Source organism: Ochotona princeps, chromosome 29, assembly GCF_030435755.1.
Source record: "Ochotona princeps isolate mOchPri1 chromosome 29, mOchPri1.hap1, whole genome shotgun sequence".
NCBI lineage: Eukaryota > Metazoa > Chordata > Mammalia > Lagomorpha > Ochotonidae > Ochotona > Ochotona princeps.
This window is the reverse complement of record NC_080860.1, coordinates 15,510,058-15,536,289: the sequence shown is the minus strand read 5'-3', so window position 1 is coordinate 15,536,289 and position 26,232 is coordinate 15,510,058. Positions and strand designations below refer to the sequence as shown.

The following is a 26,232-nucleotide window of genomic DNA, read 5'->3' as shown; positions in this document are numbered from 1 at the left end:
AAGTTTGAGAATCTGACTGCAGCCATTGATCACCTACCCAGGAAATGATGGATACCATTTGAAGCACCATGCATGTCAGATTAAGAGCCTCTGCTAGAGTCAGACAGGAATGAAAAGCAATGAAACGGGGCCTGGCACGGTAGTCTAGTGGCTAAAGTTCTCGCCTTGTACATGCCAGGATCCCATATGGGATCCGGTTCTAATCCCAGCTGCTCTGCCTCCCATCCAGCTCCCTGCTTGTGGCCTGGGAAAGTAGTCAATGATGGTCCAAAGCCTTGGGATCCTGCACCCGCATAAGAGACCTGGAAGAAGTTCGTGGCTCCTGGCTTTGGATTGGCTCATCTCCAGCCATTGTGGCTACTTAAGTAGTGAATCAGCAGATGGAAGATCTTTCTGTCTGTCTGTACTTCCCTCTGTAAATCTTACTTTCCAATTAAAAAAAAAAATCTTAAAAACAAAAAAAAAAGGTAGATCAAAGAAACAGCTTAGTCTGTTGAACAGAAATAAACAGCACCAAATTTGAGGGATTTGCTCCTAGAGCAAGATTTTGCAGGACCAAAAGCAGGACGAGAGTCGGGGTCGCAGAACCAATCACATCCTTGGCTCTAAGGAAGCTGTGCTCGTCTGTGCACTGTCCTCTGGTGATAGGGTCAACATTTTTTCCCAAAGGGAAAAGTAGGGGATCACCTGGAAAGCAGAGTTGTGCAAGCCAGCATCTAATAAGCAACCAGAAGACCACTGACAGACAGAGGCGTGGGAGAATATGCTTTAAAACTGTGACAAGACAAGAAAAGAAAAAAAAACAAGAAAGGCCTTCTGAGTTGGCCAGAAGGAGACAAAGAAGCTTCCCCCAGTTGTGAGAGGGACTGGAAAGGAACGGAAGAGGCAACCAGAGAAGCCTGGCAGTACAGAATGGCCCCACCTTACCTGCAATAGTTATGGTCACCCAGGCCCCCCTCCCCGTTGGGATATTTCAGAGTGTTGTAGGGATGCTGGAAAGTCTCGTTCCAGAACAGGCATGGCTTCCCGCCTTGCAGTGCTGTCCAGTTCTGTGTTCCCCTGTAATCCGCACCGTTGGCTGTGAAACACTCTAGGAGAAAGAAAAAACAGAACATGCTAATTTGCTGGCAACATTTATAGTCTCCTCCCTCTTGGGTGGATGTTGTATTTGTTCTCTTTGGACCAAGCTGGAGATAGATGATCTAGCCGGAGATGCTAGATCCCGGACACAGTGCAATTAAACAGTGCCAGGGCTACATCCACCTGAAATGAGGTACTCTCTCTAAACTCCAGGCTAATCTTGGCACTAGCTTGTCTACAGACACTAGAACATTGGCTCAGAAAATACACATATCCCAACTGGAAACATTAACAGGGAGCGGACATGCACCAAAAGTCCATGAAGTGAAGCGGAACACCCCATACTGGGAGTCAGTTGGTAGTGACCAAACGTGTAGAATTCTGGGTGCTCAGAGGGGGTCAAGGCTCTGGCTAGTGTCTCTGGGTGGTAACTAAAGCTAGGTTACCGGCTGCAACCGAGTTTTCCTCTCTAGTCTGAAAGGCAGCACTGACACTTGGATTTAATAAGGCCATGGGATACAGTGAGGCTTTGGAATCCCAATCACACGACTCCGGGAATGACTCACATTCCCTGGTAATGAAGAACAGTCCTCCTCATGCTGTTTGCGAGAGGTGCAACAAAACAGATGAGCGGCATGAAGGAGGAAAGGCCAAGCTGGCGTTTTCCTCTCATGCTTTTCTGGAACCTTACAACAAGACATGTTGAAGATGGTCCCATGTAACAAAATGACAGACCCTTGCAGGTGCAACAGCGTGCTGCCCCACACCGCTTCCTAGACGCTGAGGGGGATGGGAAGGAGGCTGCGAGGCCTTTCCCACACATATTGGATGCATTAAACCCATAGAGGTTCATGAAAAAGGCACAGTACAAAGAGCCATATTTTTAAATTAGCTTAGTTGAAACTGACAGATAGAAGCACTTCAAACACTTCTTGAAGATGTATCACCAGAAAACTGACATTCTGTGGCAGTTACACTAACATTCAGAGCTTTATTTCTTCCCTTTTCCTGGCTTGCACTGACCTCTAACTTCCAGGATTAGGGACTCTTAATGTGGTACATGCCTGGTCCAGCCTGTGCAAGTGGGTAATGGAAGCATGTCTACATTCTGAAAGATACCTCTTTTTGTGTTCAAAAACCATCTTCACAGTATCTCTCTCCCAGGACCTCTCTCTTTCTGCTCTCAGAATCCTGTGTTTTGTCTAGAATGCCACTGTTTTATGGATAGCCAAAATAATCTGGAATTGCATGCTATGTAGAAAATCCTAGCAATTTATCATGTTTGGGGCAATGCTCATATGTTAGTGGTGTGACTTACCATGGACCATCATGACCAAACCCAAGAGCCTGCACATTAATGGTAGTTGGAGCCTAGTTCAACACACTGACCCCACTATTCAACCCACACTCATACTGGCGGGTGCTACCTCCTGTCTATCCTGGCCCTCCCCCAAGTCCTGGTTCTCATGCTGACCAATGGAAGCTGCAGCCCATCAGAGAAATGTCCAGTTTCCCTACTGGGCCCACTCCCCTGCCAGGATCTTGCCCACTCCAGGTGGTTCTGCAGTCTAGCTTGACAGGATTTGCCTCCAGTCCCAGCACTTGGCAGCTGATGCCGTGGCAAAGCCCAACCAGCCTGCACTTATTCTGCCTCACGCATATACCAGTGGATACAGCTGGTTAGTCCAGCCTGGATCTTTCCCAACCCAGTTCACATGCAGGCCAAGAGGTGTTGTAGCCCTGCCCGGCCTGGTCTGTTCTCAGTCCCAGTTCTCACACTCACCAGTGGGAGCAGTGGCCCAGCAGGGGGGTCCGTGCTATCCCCCTCCCAGGCTCACGCCCCCTCCTCGTGGGTCTCATGTATACTGGTAAGTGCTGTGACCTAGTCTGGCATGGCCCGCCTCACTTTGGCATTTGCCAGCAGGAGCTATAACCTGGCTTGGCCCAGTCTGCGCCCCATTCCAGCTCATGCTGGTGGGTGCTGCACCCCAATTCTGGCCCTAATGTGGACTGGCTGGTGCTGCGGCCCAACCTGGCCTGTCCTGTGGCCCAACCTGTCCTGTCCTGTACTCTGTGTTGATTCTCAGATCTGCCAGTGGGTGTTGTGAACTGGCTCAGCCTGGCCTGACCCCTAGCCCAGCCCTGGCTCTACCTTGGCTTTTACCTGGATTTTCTGCTGATCAGCTAGCTGGGTGACCTTGGACAAATTACTATCACATCACTTGTTCCATCTAGAGTGTCTGTTTTGTGCCAATCTCTGTCCTAAGTGCTTTACAAATGTCAGTAGGCACTCAGTAGAAAGGTACTTGTATATCCCCACTTTACAGACAAAACTGGGGGAGGGTACTCACCCTATGCCTTCTAATGCCTCGAGCCGAACCCCCGGGTGTCTTCTCTGTTTCTCATATCCTGCCCATCACCCTACTAATCCGCAAGTTTTGCTGACTGTGGTTGGCGTTGCGGTGCCATGGGTTAAGCTGCTGCCTGCAATGCTAATGCCTCATTGGAGTGCCAGCTGCAGTCCGAGTTGCTCTACTTCCATTCTAGCTGCCTGCTGCTGTGCCTGGAAAAGTGGCAGCAGATGGTCTGATTCCTTGGGACCCTGCCACCCACGTGGGAGACATGAAGGAAGTTCTAGGCTGCTGGCTGTAGCCTGGTCCAACCCTGGCTGTATGGGGCCATCTGAGGAGTGAATCAGCAGATACAAGATACCTTTTACTCTCTCTGTCTGCAAATTTACCTTTGAAATAAATAATTTGAAAGATATGTATCTTTCTATATAAGAATATACACATACATAATCTTAAAACTGCTTTCTCCTCCCCCTTTCCATCTTCAGTGTCACCTGTCGGGGCTTGTACATTCATCATCAGAGAATAATTCAGGTCTCACAGCCTCAACCTGTTCTCTTACAATCCATTTTCCATGCTGACCTTTCGAGTTCTCTGGAGACCAGAGGTCCTCAGAAGAAAACCCAAACTGTTCCCAGGAGCTCCGGCAGCTAAGCCCTCCCTCAGCCGCACCAGTTTGCTTGCTGTTCATTGGACACCATGCTATTTCCTGTGTGAAGTGTTCTTCCCCTAATGCTTCCCATGGCAGACAAAGTGTAACTTTATCAAAAAATCTGTTCCCAACACATTCTCTCCTATTTATTTGCAGATCCTAGTATCCTTAGGTACTCCTGAAACCAATCCACAGCAAATATGAAGATATCTACATCTGCTATATTTGAGAGACAGAGAAATAGAGATGAGGGTAGCAGAGAAGGAAGTGGGAGGAGCAAGAGACCCAACGTCCTATCCCAGCTGCAGACTACAGGGAGACCTGGGACCCTGTATTTCTAAAAAGCTGTCTTTTTAGTGACTCTAGGACATAATCAGGCTAAGGAGTCTCTGGATTAGATGATTCCAGAAACATCAGGCAAGTTCTTCCCAACTGCTAGAATTTAATTGCCATGTGTTTATATAGTTCTCTCCTGTCAGATCCTGCACATCAAACTACTGTGATAACAGAAAAACCAAAAGCCAACAAAACCAAAAACACTGTGATGAATACCTTAAAAATATACAATTAAGAAATGGCGAGGAGTCACCCAGGAGCCACCCTAATGGGAGGCCTTAACCATACACAGTGAGCAACCTGCAGGACAAGTAGGACCATGTTCCCAATGGCTCAGACGGCTTCATCTGTGACACAGTGGAGGTGGCGGCCATTCCCACACGTGACAGTCCTCATGAGTGGGAATGAAATGGCATCTGAGAGTGGGAGCAGGGAAGTGGGGGCTTGTTTGCTTCAGTCTAAGATCCTACCTTCTCTCGATTCTACTGAGGAAACTGAGGCAGAATTTAAGGATCATTTGTTGAACCCGACTTGCCCTGTGTGTGTCAATTGTGGAAAAAAGATACGAGAAGCAGACGGGAGTAGTCTCCAAGTGATCTGTGCGATTTGATTTCTTCAGAACAGCAGGGTGTGTGCTCAGGAACAAGGTCCCTGCCGCCCTTATTTTCTGCTGTTATATAAACTGATGTGGGCTCAGCACGATAGCGTAGTGGTTGGAGTCCTCGCCTTGTGTGCGCCAGGATCCCATATAGCCACCGGTTCTAATCTCAGTGGCCCTGCTTCCCATCCAGCTCACTGCTTGTGGCCTGGGAAAGCAGTTGAGGATGGCCCAAAGCCTTGGGACCCTGCACCCGATCCTGCGTGGGAGACCCAGAAGAGCTCCTGGCTCCTGGCTCAGCTCCAGCCGTTGCACTCACTTGGGGAGTGAACCCTCGGACGGAAGATCTTCCTCTCTGTCTCTCCTCCTCTCTGTATATCTGACTTTCCTATAAAAATAAAAATAAATCTTTTTTTTAATTGATTATTCTAGTTATTTTATTTATTTTTTTAAACATATTTTTATTGCATTTCATTTTTTTTTAAATTAATTACATTGCATTATGTGATACATTTTTTATGCACTGGGATTCCCCCCGCCCCTCTAAAAATAAATCTTAAAAAAAAAAAAACTGATGTAAGCTTTTCTCAAATAAGCAAGGAGTGGCCTGCATCTCTCATTAAAAAAAAAAAAAAAAAAAAATCACAAAACTCTTCTAAGAAAATGAGTGAAGGCAACAGATCTAATGTCTAGGCTATCAGTCATAGTTCATTTTACAGATATTGATTCAGGACTTACTATGCACCTGGCTGTATTCACAACACAGAGGCCACTGTGTTTATGGAACATCTATGTTAACAGGGACGTACACACCCCTAACAAATCCACGAAAACTGACATCAGACAGAGGCAGTGCTGTAACGGAAAAGGAAGCGGAGTAAGGGGAGGGGGACAGTGGGGGATCTCTCGTAGACAGAGTAACTCAGGCAGGGCCCGGGGAGGGGAGGGGAAGGGAGGGGAGGAGAGGAGAGAAAGAGAGGAGAGGAGGAGAGGAGAGGAGCAGAGAGGTGGAGAAAGGGAGGAAGCAAACCCCATCAAGGCGTGGAACAGAACTGCAGGCACAGGAAGCAGCAGGTGCAGAACCTGTGAACCCTCAAAGACAACACTGTTCTGGGCAGCTTGTGGACTGGGGTGGGGAGAATGATAGGAAAGGGCAGACAAGGCCAGAACGTGGGACGTCTCAAGGGTTTGGCTTTGTTCTTGGGTGTAAGGGGAAGCCACTGGAGGGTGCTGGGTAGAGAAATGATGTGTTCTGACTTACTTTTGAAATGAAGTTGTCTAGCTGTTGGGTAGAGGAAGAATTAGAGAAAGGCAAAGAGATGGATTACGGGGTTACTGTAGCAAGTCAGAAGGCAGGATGGCAGCTGTGGGGTGGTGGGAAGCTGTCTCTCTCTTTCTCTCTCTCTCTCTCTCTATATATATATACACACACACATTTTAAATACCTATTTATTTGAAAGGCAGAGAGAGAGAGAGATTTAGTCCCAAAATGGCTGAATTATTTGAGGCTGGGGCAGATGACAGTCTGGAGCCTTGAACTCTATCTGGGCCTCCCATGCAGGTGCAGAGCACTTGAGCCACTTTCTGCTATTTTCCCAGAACACTAGCAGGTAGTCAGACCAAAACAGAACAACCTGGACTGGATCTGGCTACCCTATGTAATACTGCATGGCAAGGGGAGACTTAACCTACTGTGCCATAACACCTGCCCCTCTAGATATATTGTGAAGATAGAGTCAAAAGCATTTGTTGGTTGGGCCTGGGACACAGAGTTTGGGAGAAACAGGGATAGGGTGGAAGACACCTAGGTCTCCAATGTGAATAGCAGGAACCCAAGTAACTAGGCCATTACCTGCCTCCCAAGCACAGTACAGGAAGCTAAATCAGAAGGGCAGAGTGGCAGGATTTGAAATCAACATCCCGAAATGAGATGTGGGAATCCCAGGAGGCAGTTTAACACACTGCACCACAATATCTGCTCCTAAAATTTTTATTTACCTATTTTAGTTATTATAAAGGGAGAGAGAGAACAAGAGGGATAGCAGGAGAGGGCAAAGGGCAGGGGGAGTGAGAGAGAGAGGTATCTTCCACTCACTGACTCAGTCCTCAAATGCCTGTGATAACAGGCTGGGCAAGGATACAGCCAGGACTCAGGTCTCCCACACAATTAACAGGGACTTCAGCGTCTGGGCCATCACCTGCAACTTCCCAGGAGCATTAGCAGGATGTGAAAATCAAAAACGGGGCTCTTCTATGGGATGCATCCCAAATGGTAGCTTAACCCATCACACCACAACACCTGCTCCTCCCCCTCCCCACCCAAGAATGTTCTCTGTGATTCCATAGAGTGAGGCTATCAGATCTAGACAAGAGGGGACGCTTTAGCAGGGGAAGGGGATCAAAAGCCAACCCTCTACCCACACAATACACACTGAGAGGTACTGCAACAAAGGGGGAGAGACGACACCAGAGGAGGAGAGCTGACGCTATGCGGTTTGAGCGATCTACCCAGACACTCTGGGCTTTGGTTTCCTCCCCTGAGAGATGAGAAGATTTGTGCCAGATGATCTCAATGTCTCTTAACTCCAAACTCTTAAACATCTACAATTTCAAGAGCCAACAAAACAACTAAGGTTCCAGTCTGTGGTGATATGACTGGAAAGGATGGATAGCTTAAAAAAAAAAAAAACATTTCCAGGATTAAGTCTTCAGATTTCTGAACCAGAAGACTTCCATTATAAAAGAAATCCACCGCTTATTTGGCCCCTCCCATTGAAGAAAAACCTTGGCACACTTTTTGCTCTGTAGAAACTATATCTTTCTCTCTCTTTTTTTAAAGATTTATTTATTTTTATTGTAAAATCAGATATATAGAGAGGAAAACAGAGAGGAAGATCTCTGTCCAATGATTCAATCTCCAAGTAACCGTAACGGTCAGTGCTGCACCAATCCGAAGCCAGGAGCCAGGAGCTGTTTCAGGGGTCCCACATGGGTACAGGGTCCCAAGGCTAAGGACCGTCCTCGTCTGCTTTCCCAGGCCACAAGCAGGGAGCTGGATGGGAAGCGGGGCCACCAGGATTAGAATCAGCGCCCATATCAGATCCCGGCATGTTCAAGGTGAGGACTTTAGCCACTAGGCCACGCCGCCAGGCTCTGTAGAAACTATATCTTTAACAAAGAAATTGTGAGGAGAAAAAAAAAAAGAGAGAGAGAGAGAAACCTACAGATTCACAGAGACTGAAGATTCACATTATTTAAATGTGTTTTGTTTACATCCTATTTTTTAAAAAAAAGTCTAGTGGCAGGGCAGGCATTGTGGCACAGATTATGCCACCTCTTGGTGTCTATACCCCTTATCACAGAGGACCAGTGCAAGTTCTGGTTGCTCTGCTTTGGATCCAGCTTCCTGCACTGTATCCTGAGAAGGCAGCAGATGATGGTCCAAGTGCCTGGGCCCCTGTCATCCACATGGGAGACCTGGATGGGGTTCCAGACTCCTAGGTTGAGCCTAGCCCAGTCCTGCCAATTGCAAATATATCAGGCATGAAATACCAAATGGAAGATCTCTCTCTCTCTCTGTCCCCTTCCTCCAATCCTCTCCCCCACCCCCGTAGCTGACTTTAAATCAAATCTTTTTGAAAATTCATAAACACCTTTCTGAAGTTACAAAAATGAACACTCTAGTAGGAAAGAGGGAAGCAGGTACAGGAGGAATAATACTGACAATCATGGACGCAGGGAGATGGATACAGGACTTTCTTACAAGTCTTCCCTCTACTTCTGTTCACGTCCTAAATTCCCATAACTTGTCTAGGAGCAAGTACTTGTTGTAGTAGTTAGGTTGCTGCTTGGAGTGCTCTCACCCATGTTGGAGTGCCAGGTGCTCGTCCTGGCCACCCCACCTCTGGGTCCGCTCCCAGCTCAGGAAGACCCTGGGATGCAGATGATGTCCGTCACCACATGGGAGACGCAGATGAAGTTCAGGGTTCCTGGCTTGGGCCTGGCCCTGCTCTTGGCTGTTGTTAGCACTTGGGGAAGAAACCCAAAAAAGAAGGATCTGTCTTTCAAATAAAATTTTAAAAATAAATAAATAAAAAATAATTTCGCTTTTTTAAAGATACTGTTTTATAATTAATCCATCTTAGCTTCTTTTCAAGAACTCAGTCAGCCATAACCTCAGCCATCTAAAATCAACATAGACATTCATACATTGTGTTCTTGGATTACATATTATAGTGCATAATGACCACAGATGAGCTATACTCTTGCCCAAAGTATAATTACCACATAATCACTGTAATTTTAAAAAGTCTTAGCAGTTTTTCCATTAAAATACCTTTCTTTTTTTAAATTTTGTTTTACTAAAATTTATTTATTTCATCTGAAAAAGCAGAAAGACAGTGAGAGCTCTTCCACCTGCTGGTGCACTGACCCATACCTGCAAAAGACAGGACTGGGCCAACCAGAAACCAGGAACCCGGAACTCAATCCAGGCCTCCCACGTGGATGGCAAGGACCCATGTATCTGAACAGTCTCCTGTTGCCTCCCAGGGTGGGGTGTGCACCAGCAGGAAGCCGGACTGCATGTAAAGGAACCAGAGCTTGAACTGGACATGTTGATTCTGGATGCAGCCATCGCAAGCAAATGACTTCACCACTGTGCCCAAGGCTGCCCTAAAACACCTCTTAGCTCTTAGGTCTTCTTTTTCATGGGAGGATGGTGTCCTTAATTAGAAAACAATAACAGATGTCAAGACTATGCCTCTCACAATAATTATAGCTCAATAATACATACTTTTGAAAGGGGGCTTGAAGTCTTTATAAGTGAATCTTGAATTTTGTAATTGCTATTAACAGATGAATTATTAATGCCTTAACAGACGATTCAGAGAGACACTGAATCTACAGTGAGGATAGGACTCAAAACTGAAATTCAGAAGATCCATGAAAACATTTGTGATTATCTATACAATAATTAGTATTGCTAAGTGAGAATAAAAATGTGGGCTCGGTGGTTAAATCCTCGCTTTGAATGTGCTGGGATCCCACACAGGCACTGGTTTGAGTCCTGGCTGCTCAACTTCCCATCCAGCTCCCTGCTTGTGACCTGGAAAAGCAGTCGAGGACGGCCCAAGTCCTTGGGACCCTGCACTCACGTGGGACACCCAGAAGAAGCTCCTGGCTTTGGATTGGCTCAGCTCCAGCTGTTGTGGCTACTTGGGGAGTGAACCAGCGGATGGAAGATCTTTCTCCATGTCTCTCCTTCTCTCTGTAAATTTGCCTTTCTAATAAAAAAAATTTTTTTAATTCAAATAACAAATCTTGCAGAGGCAGAGAACATGAGAACACACTGGCTTGGCACTGCTCTTTTCCCATCTGGCTCTCATCTTGAATACACTACCCCCCTACCCAGGCAGGACCCGCTGGAAAACACACCATAGCTGTTGCCATGAAGTACATGTGTCTGTGCCAGGAATAGTCACTATGAATATGCAGTAGTGCTTGAGGAATTTCTATTTATCATGCAGGATATCATAAACACATACAACTGTCCAATGGAAGTCAAAAACAAAGTTTTTGAAAACAAAAAGGACCATTAACCCATTGGTATCTGACTGCAACAGACACTGCAAGATCAAGTTACATCTCTGTTGAAGAGTGGACTCGTCAGGTCAGAAGCTACTGGCTGAATGGAACTCATAGGAAAAAAATGTTTCATGACTAACCAAAGCACTGTCAAAGCCAGCAAAACAGATTCTATCACACTCTGACAGCATACCTGTCTCCACGCAATAAATACAAAGAGTAGATTAGATATTTGCCAATCTGTACCTCGACCCTGAACTAGAATTTCATACCACAGAAGTTTCCATTTTTAGACACAGGAAGTATGAGGCATTTCAAAGCTCCAAATCCTTGGGGCAGGCGCTGTGGTGGAGCGAGTAGAGCTTCCACATGTGACGCTGGCATTCCACGTGGATTCTGATTCAAGTTCTGGCTGCTCCACTTCTGATCCAGCTCCCTGCCAATGCACCTGAGAAAGCAGCAGAAGACGGCTCAAGTGCATGGAGCCTTGCATCCATGTGGGAAACTTGGAAGAAGCTCCTGGCTTTGGACAGGCCAACTGCTGTTACTGTGACCATTTGGGGAGCAAATCAGCAGATGGAAGACGTCTGTCTCTCCTTCTCTCTCTGCAACTCTGCCTTTCAAATAAATAAATAAATCTTAAAAGGAGGGGGCCTGCATGGTAGCCTAGTGGCTAAAATCCTCGCCTCGCACACGCCAGAATCCATATAGGTGCCAGTTCTAATCCCAGCGGCCCTGCTACCCATCCAGCTCCCTGCTTGTGGCCTGGGAAAGCAGTCGAGGACGGCCCAAAGCCTTGGGACCCTGCACCTGTGTGGGAGACCTGGAGGAAGTTCCTGGCTCCTGGCTATGGATCGGCACAGCACTGGCCATTGTGCTCACTTGGGGAGTGAATCATCGGACAGAAGACCTTTTCTCTCTCCTCTCTGTATATCTGACTTTGTAATAAAAATAAATAAATCTTTAAAAAAAAAACAACACAACAAAACAAAAAATTACAAATTAGTCTGTTTCATTTCTACCTTACATATGGAACCTGAAGGCAATTTCATAAAATACTTTATACTTTTGGCATGCCTTTTTCTTTTTTTTTTCCTGAAAGTCAAAGTAAGAGACAAAATTCTCTCCTGTGGGTTCATTCTCCAAATACCTGTAATTGCCAGGACTGGTCAGGCTGAATCCAGGAGCCTGGAACGGCATCCACGTCTCCCACAGCAGTGGCAGGCATCCCAACATGCGGGCCACCCTCCTCCACCTTCCCAAAAGCACTAACAGGAAGCTGGATCAACAGCACAGGAGCCAGGACTCAAACAAGCATTCTGTCATGAAATGTAGGCATTCCAAGTGGCAAGTTAACCCACTGCACCACAATGTCTGCCTGTTACATTTGTTTTGACCGTGACTTGACACATGAATTCAAGTGTCACGTTAGCTGCTCAAGATGCTTTGGTTTTAGATGTAGCATGTTTAACCTGCGGACTCCAATAGGAGCCCAAAACATGTCACACTGCACTTGCTGACACCATTCCTCGAACAACTGATTCCCTTCTTACTCATGACTGTGCTCAGCAATTACAGACCCTACACAGAAGGCACTGGACAAAAGTTTGCTGAATGAAGGAGTGGGGAGCTAGAGAGAAATACTCATTGCAGACAGCTTGGCCTCAGGAGGTGGAACTTGCAACAACCTAGGAGACACTCCAGGAAAGTTTACGGAAATTGAGCATCTTACAGTAAAATCTCATTTATTTAAACCAGGGGAGTTTGCTATCTAAAGGAAATCCCTGGGATGCATTATGCGCTGAAGGAGCAATGATCAAACCCCTTTTGAAATATACATTCTTAAATTCCAAGTTTGCTTTAGTTAAGCAAACCTGGCTCAAATCTACACAAATCTCTGTCCTGTGCAATCCTATTTTGTACTATCTGAAGTTCTCACTCAGACTAAAAGATCAAGTAAAGGGAAATAATCCAGCTTCAGGATAAATTTTATCACTATTGTCTGTGACCTACTTTTAATGTCAGATGGCAACAAAGTCCGCCCAATAATGGAGACCTGGAGCGCGGCCAACACTCCCTGGAAGGCAGGCTCTGGACTTCTCAGCTTCCTCCGGGAGTCCAGGGAGACCACCTAGCCCTATCACCAGAGCACATCTTGAAAACAAAACTTGAAGTGACAAAGCTGTAGTTTTCTGTGAACTGGCGCAGTGAGGGGTTCTAATCGTAGCTGCTGGGCACACAGCAGACACTGGAGAAGCACTTGCTAATTGGTCCCAGCATTCAAATAGGACTCAAAAGACAGCTTGCCGAAGTTCCGGCAGCGGGTGGAGCGGGAGGAAGGGCAGCTCAGAAAGACTCTGCTTAGGAACGCAGGGACGGGGCGGTGCTGTCATCTCTAGCCGCCCCAGCAGGCAGAATGAAGGCAGACGTTGGCCAAATTTTGAACAAAAGGACACAGGGGTCAACAGATTCACCTTAATTGCCAAAGACTGAAAGTGCCATGTCATGTTTTGTGGATGGAGAACAAGAGTAGCCAGATTTAGCAAATAAAAACACAGGAGCCTCAAGTTAATTGCAATCTCCGTTAAATACTGCATTTTTAAACATGAGTATTCCTGATACTGCATGAAGCAGACTTTTCAAAACAACAACAAGGATTTGGTGTTTATCTGAAACTCTAATTGGGTGAGAGAGTGAAAAGACGGTGAGTCAGAGATCTTACTCCATGACAGCTTTCTGGAACACTGTCCACAGAAACACTGAATGGGATTACATGAAGATCAATAATTTACTTTCTTAGGAGTGAAAAATGAACTTGACCAGAGTTGCTTGTTCCTTGGGCCGCCATGCGAAAAGCACGAGAAAATGACACAATTGGGACAGTTGCTCAGTCCGTGCCCGACTGCCATTCTGGGATACCCAGGACACTGAAATGTTTGCTGGCATCTCTGGCTTTTATCTGCTGGATGGCCAGTGGTCTAGACCCCCTCAGCTGGGGCAGTGAAAACTGCCAGCAAGTATTGCAAAATGTCCCAGGAGGTAAAATCTCCAGTTGAAATCACTGGGTTAGAAAAAATGATCACATAAACACAGTGTCACATCCATTAACCAGTGGTCACGTAACAAAACGATCATTCTCAAGAGAAACATTCTCAGGGGGGTTAGGATAGGGGTGCGAGGGGGGGTTAGGGTAGGGACGGGAGGGGGGTTACGGAATGGGTGTGGAGGGGGGTTTAGAGTAGGGGTGGGTGGGTGTTCTCCAGAGAGAGAAGGCCACCTGATCTTTTCAGCTGAGCCAGTCTTCATCTGCCAGAAACACTAGAGAACGAAATCTCTGGTGAAGACAGCCAGAGGGGCTCGGTGTGGCCCTACACACATCGCAGAGAGCAGGGTATGGCACCCAGGCCTTTGAAGATGGTCCTTTTGAGTGCAACTCTCCTCCAACTTGACTTTTTCCAAATCTCTTCCTGCCATTTGGGAACCGAGGGATTCTCGGCTGAAACGGCCTGCGTGGACGAGGTGCAGATGGCAGCAGTTACCGCCCTCACCAGATGCTCTAGTCTCTAATTTGATTGAAAGGATATAATTAGACAACAGAAACACTTTAATGAAAGAGCAAAACACGGAGGGAGGGGAGGATGGAAGGCCCTTAACTGATGCCAAAACACCCACCAGTAATAGAGGCTTGGAGTCTGGGGAGAGAGCAGGGGAAAGCCCCCTCAAAAAAAAGACAGTCCCCATCCTGTTATTTCCCCATTGACAGAGGGATAGGGATTTTATTATTGTAGATTTCCACTGTATTTTATGTGGGAACAATCTGATTAGAACCAGAAGAGTCTTCGGAAGAACATCAAAGCAAAACAAATATGGCTTCTGTGGTCATTATTAAAAATATTTTTACCAGCCCAATAATTTTCTTTGAAGATGAATCTTTTTTTTTTTTTTTAGATTGAACAGCAGCAAGTAATTTACATACTGTGCTGGGATTGGTCAACAGTCTCTATGATCCTAGAGGAGATCTACTTGATGGCTGCATGTCCTTTGACTTTCAGGGCACTGGGGAATGGGCCTGGCCACTTGCTTCATGGACCCGTCTGGGAGGTGTCAAGCAATCACGCTGAGTCGGCAGGACCAACGCTGACGGCTACCACCCGTTATGAATCATCTTCCAGAACTGTCTAGGCTGTTGTCCCCATTTCCAGGGTTTAAAACTTCTTGAGTGTACTGTACTGGTTCTCACCGAGAATCTAACCAAACTGAAAGAAATCCAGCCCTCAGAGTCTGCAGTTGCTAATGTGCTGTGACACTTGGGTTTGGAAGAGGCTGCAGCCTCCTCAGCCCACTAGAAGCAGGGGCCCCGCCCTTGTGGTAAAATGAACAATAAAAGTTTAATGCTCTGGCTTCCTTCCAGGGATTAAATCTATGGCAAGGGAAACTAGAAGCTTGGCCTGGTAGAGGGGCAGCTAGGGTGGAGGGAGGGGGGTAAGGGGTCTTCTTGTATCCCTGGGAGGGAGAGAGGCGACTATCCCTGAGAGGGCCTGAAATCTTTGTCAAGGTGCTTTCTAGTGCTGAGCCACACTCCTCTTCAAACCGGTGCAAATCCAGGTTAGGGAGGTGTCCACCTCGAAAGATTTGAGAGACAGAGAGTGTGTGTGTGTGTGGTTGGGAGGGGTTGGGTAGAAGGTAGCATGGATTCCCTTAGCAGAGAAGGCAGGTTGCTTCAGAGCCATATACACAGCCATCTGACAAGTCTCCAGAGGCCTCTTTCCCAGTCCCTGGTCAGCAGGAATCCAGATAGTGCCTCACGATATGAGGTCTGTGCAGCAAGCTCTGCCACCCCGGGAGGAAGACAGTGACCTCGGCCTGCTCCTCCTCGGAGCATTTCAAGGTCACACTGGACACAGAAGGAGCGAACTTGAGCAGCGATGTCACCTCCCGTTGGGGAAGGTTGGTTTTCCAAAGGACACATCTGCCTCCTCCAGGGCTGGCCTTACTCTGCACAAACTCCCGGATCCAAACTTCCGGGCTCTCTCAAGTGTTTTGCATTAACTGTTCCGCAGGACAAACACAATCAACTTGGTATGTTTGGATGTTTCATTTTGCTTTTTCGAAAAAATGTTTTAATTAAAACAACATAATCCACCATGCTAAGCATATTGTTGGTCTTTTTTTTTTTCTAAGACTTCAACAACAATAGTGCCATGGAAATAAGAAGTGTTTAGGAAAACGATAGAAGTTTGTTCTTTTCTCCCAGCCCTCCCCACTTCCCCTCACTGTTTTTCTGTCTCAGGATTGGTGCCACCTGCTGCCAGAGCTTTCCTCTGAGAAAAAGATCCTCTCCACAAATTGTTCCAAGCAACATCTGCAGGCCTACCACAACAAGCCAGACACAGGTTGGTTCCGGGGTAGCCTCAATCTTCTGAGCCACACTACATTTCTCCAGTATTAAAAAAAAAAAAAAAAAAAAAAAAAACCATAAGATCCAAGTTTCTTTTCTAAGACAGAATATAAAATTAACCATCTGAACTGCTTCTCCCATAGTTATCTTGATAGGTACCATGGAAGATTCACTCATTCACCAAAATTAAGCCTCCTTATCACTTCTCCAGCCTAGTGAAAACGGAAAAGAAAAATCAGTAGACACTGAACTCAAGCAACACTTGGCACAGTGTAGCCTGTGGGACCTTCTAAGTTATGACTGGGGTTCAACTTTTTAATTTTGAAAAAAAATAGTAATATCTTACAACATGTAAAAAACATGAAATTCAAATTTCAGTACCCATGGTGTTTCATGGGCACACAGCCACACCTATTCCTTTATATTCTGTCTAAAGCTATTTTTTTTTCTTTTTTTTTGTCCCAGAGAGTCGAGTAACTGCAACACACAGTATGTGCTAAACACAGCCCAAATTGTTTATCATCTCATCCTTCATTTAAAATGTGTGCTAACACCCAGCCTACAGTCGTAGGTAGCATTTCAGCCTTCAGGATTCCAGAGGGGATGTGTCCCATCACTAAAAATTTCTAATCTGTACCTTGTGGAAGCTATTTTTTTAAAAAGATTTATTTATTTTTGTTGGAAAGGCGGATATACAGAAAGGAGGAAAGACAGAGAGGAAGATCTTCCATCCCTTGGTTCACTTCCCAAGCGGCCACAACGGCTGGAACTGAGCCAATCCAAAGCCAGGAGCAGCTCTTCTGGGTCTCCCAGGCGGGTTCAGGGTCCCAAGGCTTTTGGGTCGTCCTCCACTGCTTTCCCAGGTCACAAGCAGGGAGCTGGATGGCAAGCAGGGCCACTAGGATTAGAACCGGAGCCCATATGGGATCCCAGCACGTGCAAGGCAAGGACTTTAACTGCTACGCTATCTCGCCGGGCCCGTGGAAGCTATTTTAAAGCAATATATTTTATCTTAATCATTTATGGCTTTGAATCCAATGATGCTAAGACCTAACCTGAGGGAATCAAATTGCTGCTTATCAGTAGTGAAACTAAATGAAACATTTTCTTGTTTTAAAATACATAAAAGGGTTCACTGTCTATCTCAAACATTTACATAGTTGGTCCAGGGACGGAGACAAAAAAGAGCAGAATTCCCTGACACCAAGTCAACATGAAGTTTCTTTACAATACTTTTGTAAGTCTATTGTAACTGCCATGTGTGCTGAGGGGCTTCACTCCTTCACTGCCTCAGCCCCCATGCTTATACAGGTCATTCTATCAGCCATCAGTCAGATCCCCAGGACAGGCGGGGCTCGGCAGGTGTCTTGATATTAACTGAACTCACGGGTTTTACAGCAATACTACTTGGCTAGTAGGACAAATTCAAGATGAAGAATTAGAGGAGAACAAGCATCAGCTTATAGACTTATAAAAGGCAACTATAACACATTAAATCACTGCCTACAAGGCAAGCATCCCATAAGGATGGGCTCAAGTCCCAGCGGTTCAAATCCCAGCAGCTCCACTTCTGATCCCGCACCTTGCTAATGAGCCTGGCAAAGCAGCAGAAAATGGGTCCAGTGTTTGGACCCCTGTACCGTCCTGGGACACCAGGAAGAAGCTCCTAACTTCAGCATGGCCCAGCCCATCTGGGGGATGGCTATCTGGGGGAGTTAACCAGCAGATGGAAGATCTCTTTCTTCTTGTAGCTTTGTATTTCAAATAAACAAGAAATAAATCTTTTTTATTCACAAAAAAAAGAAAGATATAATCTGAGTGGGGAAGCTCTTCTGCTACACGCCTGACAGCTCGCCTCCCACCTCTCCCCCACAGGTCAGTCAATTCCAGATGGGGAGCCATTCCAAGAGCCCCCCAAGCCCCATGACCCCAGCTGCCTTCCCTGCTCCATTAACCTGTATCTTCCTTCTTATCAGTTGTGAAAGAAGGGAAAGACTCTCAAATAAAGAATGGAGAGAAGAAAGGCAATCATTTGGGGTTGCCTACACTGTAATTAGAAGTAGCATTGATGGGGAATGAGCTAACTGTGTTTATAAAGTCAGCCTTCAAAAATGCAAACCACCGGTAATTTAAATATTACAAAATTGTGCAGAATATAAGAATTGAAATAATTTTTTCCATCCACAAAATTTTAGAGAAAATTACAGTATCACAAAATATAAAATGGTAACCTTGGCAGATCCTCAGAGTAAAACATTATTTTTTGTTTGTTTGTTTAATTGGAAAAGATTTTAAAAACCAGTGGGCAGTTTCTCAACAGGATGTGATGTTGACAATTGTGTGGGATCACTTAAAAACTGCTTCTGGAACCAGAGTGGGAACGAGTGGGAACGTCACACAAGCACCTGTGCTCTGGGGCCAGCCCTTATCACAAATCATTTCTTAACTATTCCTTATTTGTCCCTACCTCAGATGCCTAAATAGCAATCAAGTAAGAGCTGCTGCGTTTGACCCCTGAGAAGCCAAGGTGCTGAGAAAAAAGAATCCACCTGCCAACAAGCCTAAGCACAGAGCTGGCTCACTCCTGGCTTTTCAGAGCGGCTCCACTGTGCTTTCCAGAAGGGGAACCCAGTCTATTTCCACCCAGACCCCTCTCTCTCTCTGGAGAGGACATTAAATCCTGAACACACAGATGGCAGGCTGGAGCTAGGGGTTACCAGGTTACAGCGATGTTGACATATCCTGGCTCTCAGAATGTCCCTCTCTCACTCCTCACATATGGCAAACAGTAGATGGGATCGAATGGTCGGAGTCCCCCACAAAAGGCGGTGTTCACTCAGAAACCACTTACTGCCCGTCTAGGTTGACTGACCCCAAGCCAAGCTCTGCCTTTTGTAGGGATTAACCACACGGGAAGCTCTGAGTCTTCCCAGGGTAAATGAGGTGTCTAGCCCTTGATGAACTGTGAAGCACTATAAAAAAGGATTATTAAAATAACGTTTACGGACTGCCCTCTCTGCATGCAGCTTGTCACCTGCGGGACCCTGTGTTCTCACAACCTCCCACAAGGCAGGGTCACCCAGCCCCGCCCCCTCATGCACAAGAACAGACCTGAAGGCACGGTCCCACATCACAGGCAGGGACAACACCAAGCCCAGGCCTTTTCGCCACTCCTAAACGCAGCAACTGAAGTCTGATTCCACCGGTACAGCCCTGTCTTAGCAGTCAGGGACTTCGGGGTGGAGAACCTAAAGGCTGATTTTTGTCATCTGGCAAGACAGGTCCTTCGTGTCCCTTTCACCCAGGTCTCAGACACCCAGCACCCAAACAACCTGTTCAGGAACCTAACTAGACCAGGGCACACCCTCCTGCTCGCTCTGCAACTTGGAAAGGATTCTGCTAAGCAGAGTGCCCTCTTGGGGGTGGGCGGGGAAAGGACTCCATCTAGGGAAGACTTGGCCTTGGCAGCAGGGGGTCTCGGTAAATAATGGCGTTACCCCCCCCCCACATACACACAGGAGAGCTCGGTAGAGGGTCAAGTGTTCCCATCCAGTCCTTTCCATGCTTGCTACTGAACTTGAGTCAAGGACAAGTTCAAAGCCAGCCCCAGAGGGCAGGGAGGGGGTTGTCCTGGTTGGGCACAACAGGTCATCCAAGGACCCGGACCTGCCTCTAGCAGGCCAGATGGACGAGTCAACCTCTCTCCAGGATACGAGCTGAGGGGCCACTCCCGCGGGAAGGCGGCAGGGTCCACACTACTGTAGGCGGGAGACGGGGAGCTGGGGGGCTTAGGGTTGTCGGAGTGAGGCTCAGGGAAGGGATTCCGACCCGAAGGAGGTGTTGTTGGGAGTCTTGAAGGAAGGGGAGCCATCCCAACCAGAGGGCTGTTGCTGAAAGCCTTAAGGGCGGGAACCCCGGAGGTACACGCTTGCAGGGGTGGGGGGCGTCTGTCCGAGCCCCGGGGTAGTCGCGGAGGAACTCGGGGATTGCAAGGGTTACCGGGGAGCAGGGGGGTCCTCCCGGCACGGGGCGGCGAGTTGACCCTGAGGGGCTTGGGGAGCGGGGAGCCCGGGTCCTGACACAGAGGAGACTGCTCAACCTGGGGACAAGGGGGTTGTCGCTGAGGGACTAAGAAGGACTCTCCGAAGGCACTGAGGTACTGTGTTCCCGGCCTAGGGGCGTCGCCGAGAAGTACAGAGTCCTGAGGCGGGGTGGGGGACAGCAGCGGGGCCCGGAGTGTCGTTGAGGAGCTTAAAGAAAAGGGGGTCCTGGGGGGGGGCGGGGAAGGAACCGGTTCCTCAAGCGAGTCGGCGGCTCGCGTTCGCCTCCCCGGGCGGGCTCCGCGCAGCACGAGCGCCCGGAGGTGAGGCGCGGACACGGGGTGGGGAGGAGATGAGGTCGCTCACTCACCGGGTCCTGGGCCGAGAACCTGGCTGGGCGCGGGCCGGGCCGCCAGCGTGAGCGCGGCGGCGGAGAGCAAGGCGAGGCGGGCGGCGGGCGGCGCCATGGGCCGTCAGTGCGGGGCCCCGGGGCGCGGCCCGGGGGAGAGGGGGCAGCGCGGGGAGCCGGGGGCGGCCATGGGAGCGGGACGCGCGGGGCCCGTCTGTGGCCCCGCCCCGGCCGCTCGGCCGCCCCGCCCCGGCCCGCCTTCTCGAACGCCGCCACCGCCCCGGCCGCCGGGGGGCCCGCCCGGCTCCGCCGTGAGGCCCGAGGGGCGGAACCGACGCGCACGCACGGCCCCTCCCAGAGCGCACGCCGCGCCTGTCGCTCGAGCAGCAGGCCACGCCCACACCCCCTCTGCCCTGACCCCGGCGCCCGCACCTTGAGGGGCTCGGCCAGCAACAGGTGCGCAGGACCAGGGTGCTTTAGGGATGTGTGTGCTGATTGGGAAGGGTCCTTTGCCTCTGAATCTGCTGCTTGTGGTGGAGATTTGGCCTTGGCTGAAGCAGGCAGGGTGCCCAGTGACCCCTGCTCCACCTCCTGTTGGGTCCTAACCCACGTGCGGACTCCACCGCAACAGTCATAATCATATCAGCAGATTGCAAACCGCTGCTCGGCTCCATCGTGGTGACTTAAAAAAAAATAGATGCTTTAGAGTATCCCATTCGACCGCCTGTAAGACTCCGGAGAGGTTTAAAGGGTGTCATGATAACAAGTTCTCCTCGGGAGCTTTTACTAAATAAAATAAGGCATGGGAACTTTGACACGCGCACGGTGGGAGCACAGAAGGGATTCGTTCCCCCTCCATCTCACTGCGCCTGCGTTCCAGACTGTCATGTATCCTCGTGCAACCAGGGCCAACTTTCTGCTCCGAGTCTCGACCCTCTGCCGTAATAAAAGGCTTTCCGAGAAGCGGGCTGGGGGGGTGGGATACGAATTAAATGCCAGCCAAGTGCAGAGCAAGAGGGGGTCCTGCCGCTTAGCCCACCAGCTGGGGCCCAGGGAGCGCGCGGCTTCCTCTAGGTCCCCGGGCGGCAGGTCTTAACTTCCTCAAGGTCTTTCCCCAGCCGCACCTGGAGTTTGTCCTGAGTGTCCCCGCTCCTCCCCCACACCTACCCCCACCCCACCTCGCCCCCAAGGCAAGAGGGGATTTTCCTAGGGCTCCCGCCTAAAGCGCCGCGGTGACGCCCGGCGGGACAGGTCTGGGCGATGCGCCCAGCGCTTGCAAATCCCCAACCCTGGGTTTGCAAGTGCCGGCCTGCGCGCCGCGCAGCGGCAGGAACGTCTGCCCTCGTGTGCCGACTCGCCGTGCCCAGAGCCGGGCTGCTTGTCCTGCGCACACCTGCCCTTGAATCCCCCCTCGCCCACTCCCAGGGCCTGCGTCTCCGCGCCCCCAGAGGCCCCACCTCCCACTCCAGCTGCTCCCAGGGGCCAGACCCCAAGGGCGCAGCGACCTCCCACGAGGGCTCTCCACCTCGGTTCCTCTCCACCCACACGACCCAGCGCCGTGGCAAGAACAATCTTGTTCGGTTATTTGTTTTCCCTGTCATTTCCAAGTTCAAGACTTGGGAGTATTGAGAACCCCCCCCCCCCAGCCGGCCACGCCTCCTCCGTGAGGACACAACTTCCACGACACACCCCTTGTGTCCCACTCTAGCTCAGCCATTATGGCTTCCCCACAGCTCCACACCATCTCCAGGACTCTGAGAACTCTGCTCCCCAAGGACGAAATGAGGAGAGGCTGGTGAAACCACTCGGACCAAGCAAACACCTGATAAAGGCAAAACATCATCTTTCTTTCAACAAATATTCAGCCGGGAAGTGACTCCGCGAGCCGCTCCCAGCCAGACACACCCAAGCCTTGCATTCAGGGCAACCAGCGAGGGGAAAACACAGATTTCTGATAACAAAAAAAGTACTGCAGGGACAGAACATGACGTGGGCCTCATTTTTTTTTGCTTTGTTTTTGAGATTTACTTACTTTTATTTGAAAGGCAGAGGTACAGAAGAGACAGAGAGAGCTTCCATTTGCTGGTTCATTCCTCAAATGGCTACAACATCTAGAGTTGGGCTGGTCTGAAACTGTAAGCCAGGAGTTTCTTCCTGGTCTCCCCCATGGGTGCAGGGGGCTCAAGCACGCAGCAGGCCGTCCTCTGCTGTTTTCCCAGGCCATTAGAAGGAAACTGGGTGGGAAGTGGTGCAGCCAGGACTCCAACAAGCAAGCACATAGGCATACCAGCACCTAAGGTGGAGGATTAGCTTGCTAAATATCCAGCCCTCTGTGGACCCCGTTTTAAACAAAATACTGGGGAAATAGGGTTGCTGGGCAGGATATGGTTCTTTCTAGTTTAAAGGCTTTTTCCACATTTCATTATGGTTTCACTGGAGAAAATACTAAGGAGGGTGAGGACTTCCCTAACAAGGTTTATTTGGCCATGTCTGGGGCAGGACAGCCTGCAGCCACTGTCACATAGCTGCCCACACAGCACCTGTCCTTGGTTAGGCTGCCTGCACCTCCCTCCCTTCCTCCCTCCTTCTCCTTCCTTCCTCCTTCCTTCCTTCCTCTTTCTCCTCCCTGGGTACAACCAGACTGCCTGTCCCAAGGTACTTCAAGTAACTCACAAAAAAAGAAAATTTCAAAAACAAGTTTATTGTAGTGCCAATTTTTTTGAAATCCATGTCTAGGAGAAGCCTGCCAAAAGGCCATGGAAACGTGCATCATTTTGAAAAGCTGTGCGTGGATTTCAAAATTGCTTTGCACCAAGAGATTCTCCCTGGAATTCCAGCCAGGTAAATATGTTGACACACCCTTGCGTAATTTGCATGGCCGAGAAGGAAGCGAAATGTAGGTTTCTTCGTCCATGGTTATGAAGATGGAGGGACCCGTGTTGTGTGTTGTGGTTCAACAGGTAAGGTCACAACTTATGATACCCATCCCCTATCAGAACCTAGCTTCAAATCTTGGCTGCAATGCTCTTGCTACCCATCTGGCTCTCTGCTAATGCACCTGGGAGAGCAGCGGAAAGTGACCCCCAAGAGCCTGGGCCCTTGCCATCTGCGTGGGAGACCCAGATGGAGTTCTAACTACTGCTTCAGCCTGTCCCAGCCCCAAGCCTTGTGAATGAAAGACTTCTTTCTCTGTCTCCCTCTTTCTGTCATTCTGCCTTTCAAACAGATAAAAACAAAGAAAAGGATACGAAAGTGGTATTGACACAAACCAGGCCCCTCCAAGCCTGGGGACCTGTGTCCCTCCGCAGGGGGCTCACCTGTAAAATGGACAATGTGTGAACCAGAACACAAGGTGTGCCACCTGCTGTACCCCACTGGCTGCCAGGAGACACATCCTTCCAGTCTTTCCTCCCTGCACTCTCCCCCCACCCCCACCCAGACAAAGTCACTCTTTCCCAGCTTAAAGCCCAGCACAGGTGATGGAAACAGTATACAACAGGTTAAAAATATAGCGCGCCAAGTCTAAGTCATGGTGCGGTGTTCATTTCAGTGTTTCAGAAGCCTAGAACTGATTTCATGGAGAGAGGGGGCACTGATGGCACTCTGGGACTGCAGAGGACAGCAGCCTGCCTGTCTGCCTGTGTGTCCATTTTCTCAGCTGAGAAGTACATTGTGCCCAGAAGCTGGGAGACCCAGGCTGACAGAGACTGGATCATTCCGGTGTCTTTGGGACTTCAGGCATGATGCTTCCTGCTCCAAGGGTCGTCCTGGGAGCTGGCACCATAGGTGGGAGGCCTGATAACACCAACAGGCACTTAGAAAACTGTCCTCAGCACCAGGCAGGATGTTTGCCACATAGTCCTCCCGGGGTGGGATGGCAGTAACATCCTTAGAGTGCCCCCCTTACATACACAGAGATTAAATGATTTGCCCATCTGGTATTGTGGCACAGAAGTGAAGCCACCACCTGTGACCTCAACAGCTCGTTTCAGAGCGCTGGTTCCAGTCCCAGCAGCTCTGCTTCCAGTCGAGCCCCCTGCTAATAATGCGCAGATTGAAAATGGCCCAAGGGCTAAAGTCCCTGCTGCTCACTTGGGAGACACAGATGAAGTTCCAGACTCCTGGCTTCAGCCTGGCCCAGCCTCAGCTGTTGTTGTGGCCATTTGGGTAGCGAATGAGCAGATGAAAGGTGTGTGTCTGTGTGTGTCTTTCCCTCTGCCTTTCAAACAAATAAATAAATCTTTTAAAATTTTATTTTATTTTATTTTATTTTTATGACTTGCCCAAAGCTCCCACATGCTTTGGCTTGGAGCCTTAGCCCTTCAGGCTTCCACAGCGAATTGCATTGCCACCTGCTCAGGACTTCCAAACCCTGTAATGCTTACTAAGCGGTCCAGAGCTGGGAACAGGCAGGACAAGTGAGGTATTTGCCTCAGGCACAACATTTATGAGAGCTTAAAAAAGCATAGTAAAAAATGTCATTAATCCAGATATTATTTGAGAAGTATTTTATACATCTGATAATACACAGGGTAACTTAAAAAAGTTCATGGAAAATGAAATCAAGATATCAATGTATTTTAGAAGTCACGTGTAACAATAGTGTTTTAAATTTTTATTTATTGGGCCCGGCGGCGTGGCCTAGCGGCTAAAGTCCTCACCTTGAAAGCCCCAGGATCCCATATGGGCGCAAGTTCTAATCCCGGCAACTCCACTTCCCATCCAGATCCCTGCTTGTGGCCTGGGAAAGCAGTCGAGGACGGCCCAATGCATTGGGACACTGCACCCGCGTGGGGAGACCCGGAAGAGGTTCCAGGTTCCCGGCATCGGATCGGCACAGCATCGGCCCGTTGCGGCTCACTTGGGGAGTGAATCATCGGACGGAAGATCTTCCTCTCTGTCTCTCTTCCTCTCTGTATATCTGACTTTGTAATAAAAATAAATCTTTTAAAAATAAATAAATAAATTTTTATTTATTTCAGTGACAGAGAGAGAGACAGAAACAGAGAGAGAAAGCTCACACACACTGGTTCATTCCCCCAGCTGCCCACAGTGGCCTGGCCTGAGCCAGGTTGACCCAGGAGCCAGGAACAAGTGCAGGTCTCCCATGCAGGTGGCAGGAACCCTGTCACTTGAGCCATCCCTGTTCCCTGCCAGAATCTGCATTAGTAGGAGGCTGGAACTGAAAATCTAACTCAGATAATTCCAATATGGGACGTGGAAAGCTTAATCACCATCTTAGCCATTCAGTTAAATGCTCACCTCTAATAATAGTATTTTAACTTTTTCTTTCTTTCTTTTTTTAATCTAAGTGAAGGGGCTGGGATTGTGGCACAGTACTTAGACAGCTGCTTGCCATCCTGACCTCTGTATTGGAGCACTGCTTCAAGTCCTGGCTGTTTTTCATCTGACCCAGCTCCCTGTTAATACACCTGGGTAGGCAATGAATGATGATCCAGGTGCTTGGGCCCCTGCCACCCACGTGGGAGACTGGGATAGAGTTCTTGGCTCCTGACTTTAGCCTGGCTAAGTCCTAGCTGTTTGCAGTCATTTGAGGACTAAACCAACAAGTGGAAGATCTGTGTCTCCCCTCTCTCTGATGCTCCGCCTTTCAAATAACTAAAATAGATTTTTAAAAGTAGATCTTAAAAGGAAGGGGAAAAAAACCCTTTCTTCTTAAAAAAAATACATGAATGCAAATATTCCATGATGAATTAGAGATGGCCAGTTTTACATAAAGCCAGGATCTGTATTTCTGATTTCCTTTTAGCTTTAGGCTTGGCTCATTTTGGGATGGTTACCAATAGTGTCTCCCAGGTTTCTGGCATGGGCAAATGGCAAA

General features: G+C 48.6%; 1 protein-coding gene across 4 annotated transcripts in view; it reads right to left on the bottom strand.

Annotated features, from left to right (window-relative positions):
* KREMEN1 (kringle containing transmembrane protein 1) overlaps positions 1-20,665 on the bottom strand; it is an 80,579-nt gene extending 59,914 nt beyond the window's left edge. For 3 of the 4 annotated variants that reach the window (XM_058656681.1, XM_058656679.1, XM_058656680.1), the window contains exons 1-2: positions 20,412-20,665; positions 928-1,090 (exon numbers count right to left, since the gene is read on the bottom strand). In XM_058656681.1, coding sequence (XP_058512664.1) covers positions 928-1,090; positions 20,412-20,508 — 260 coding nt within the window. In that variant the 5' untranslated portion in view covers positions 20,509-20,665. The remainder of the gene's footprint in view (positions 1-927; positions 1,091-20,411) is intronic. The other variant, XM_058656682.1, reaches the window with a different exon arrangement.
* Between the last annotated feature and the right edge of the window lie 5,567 nt (positions 20,666-26,232).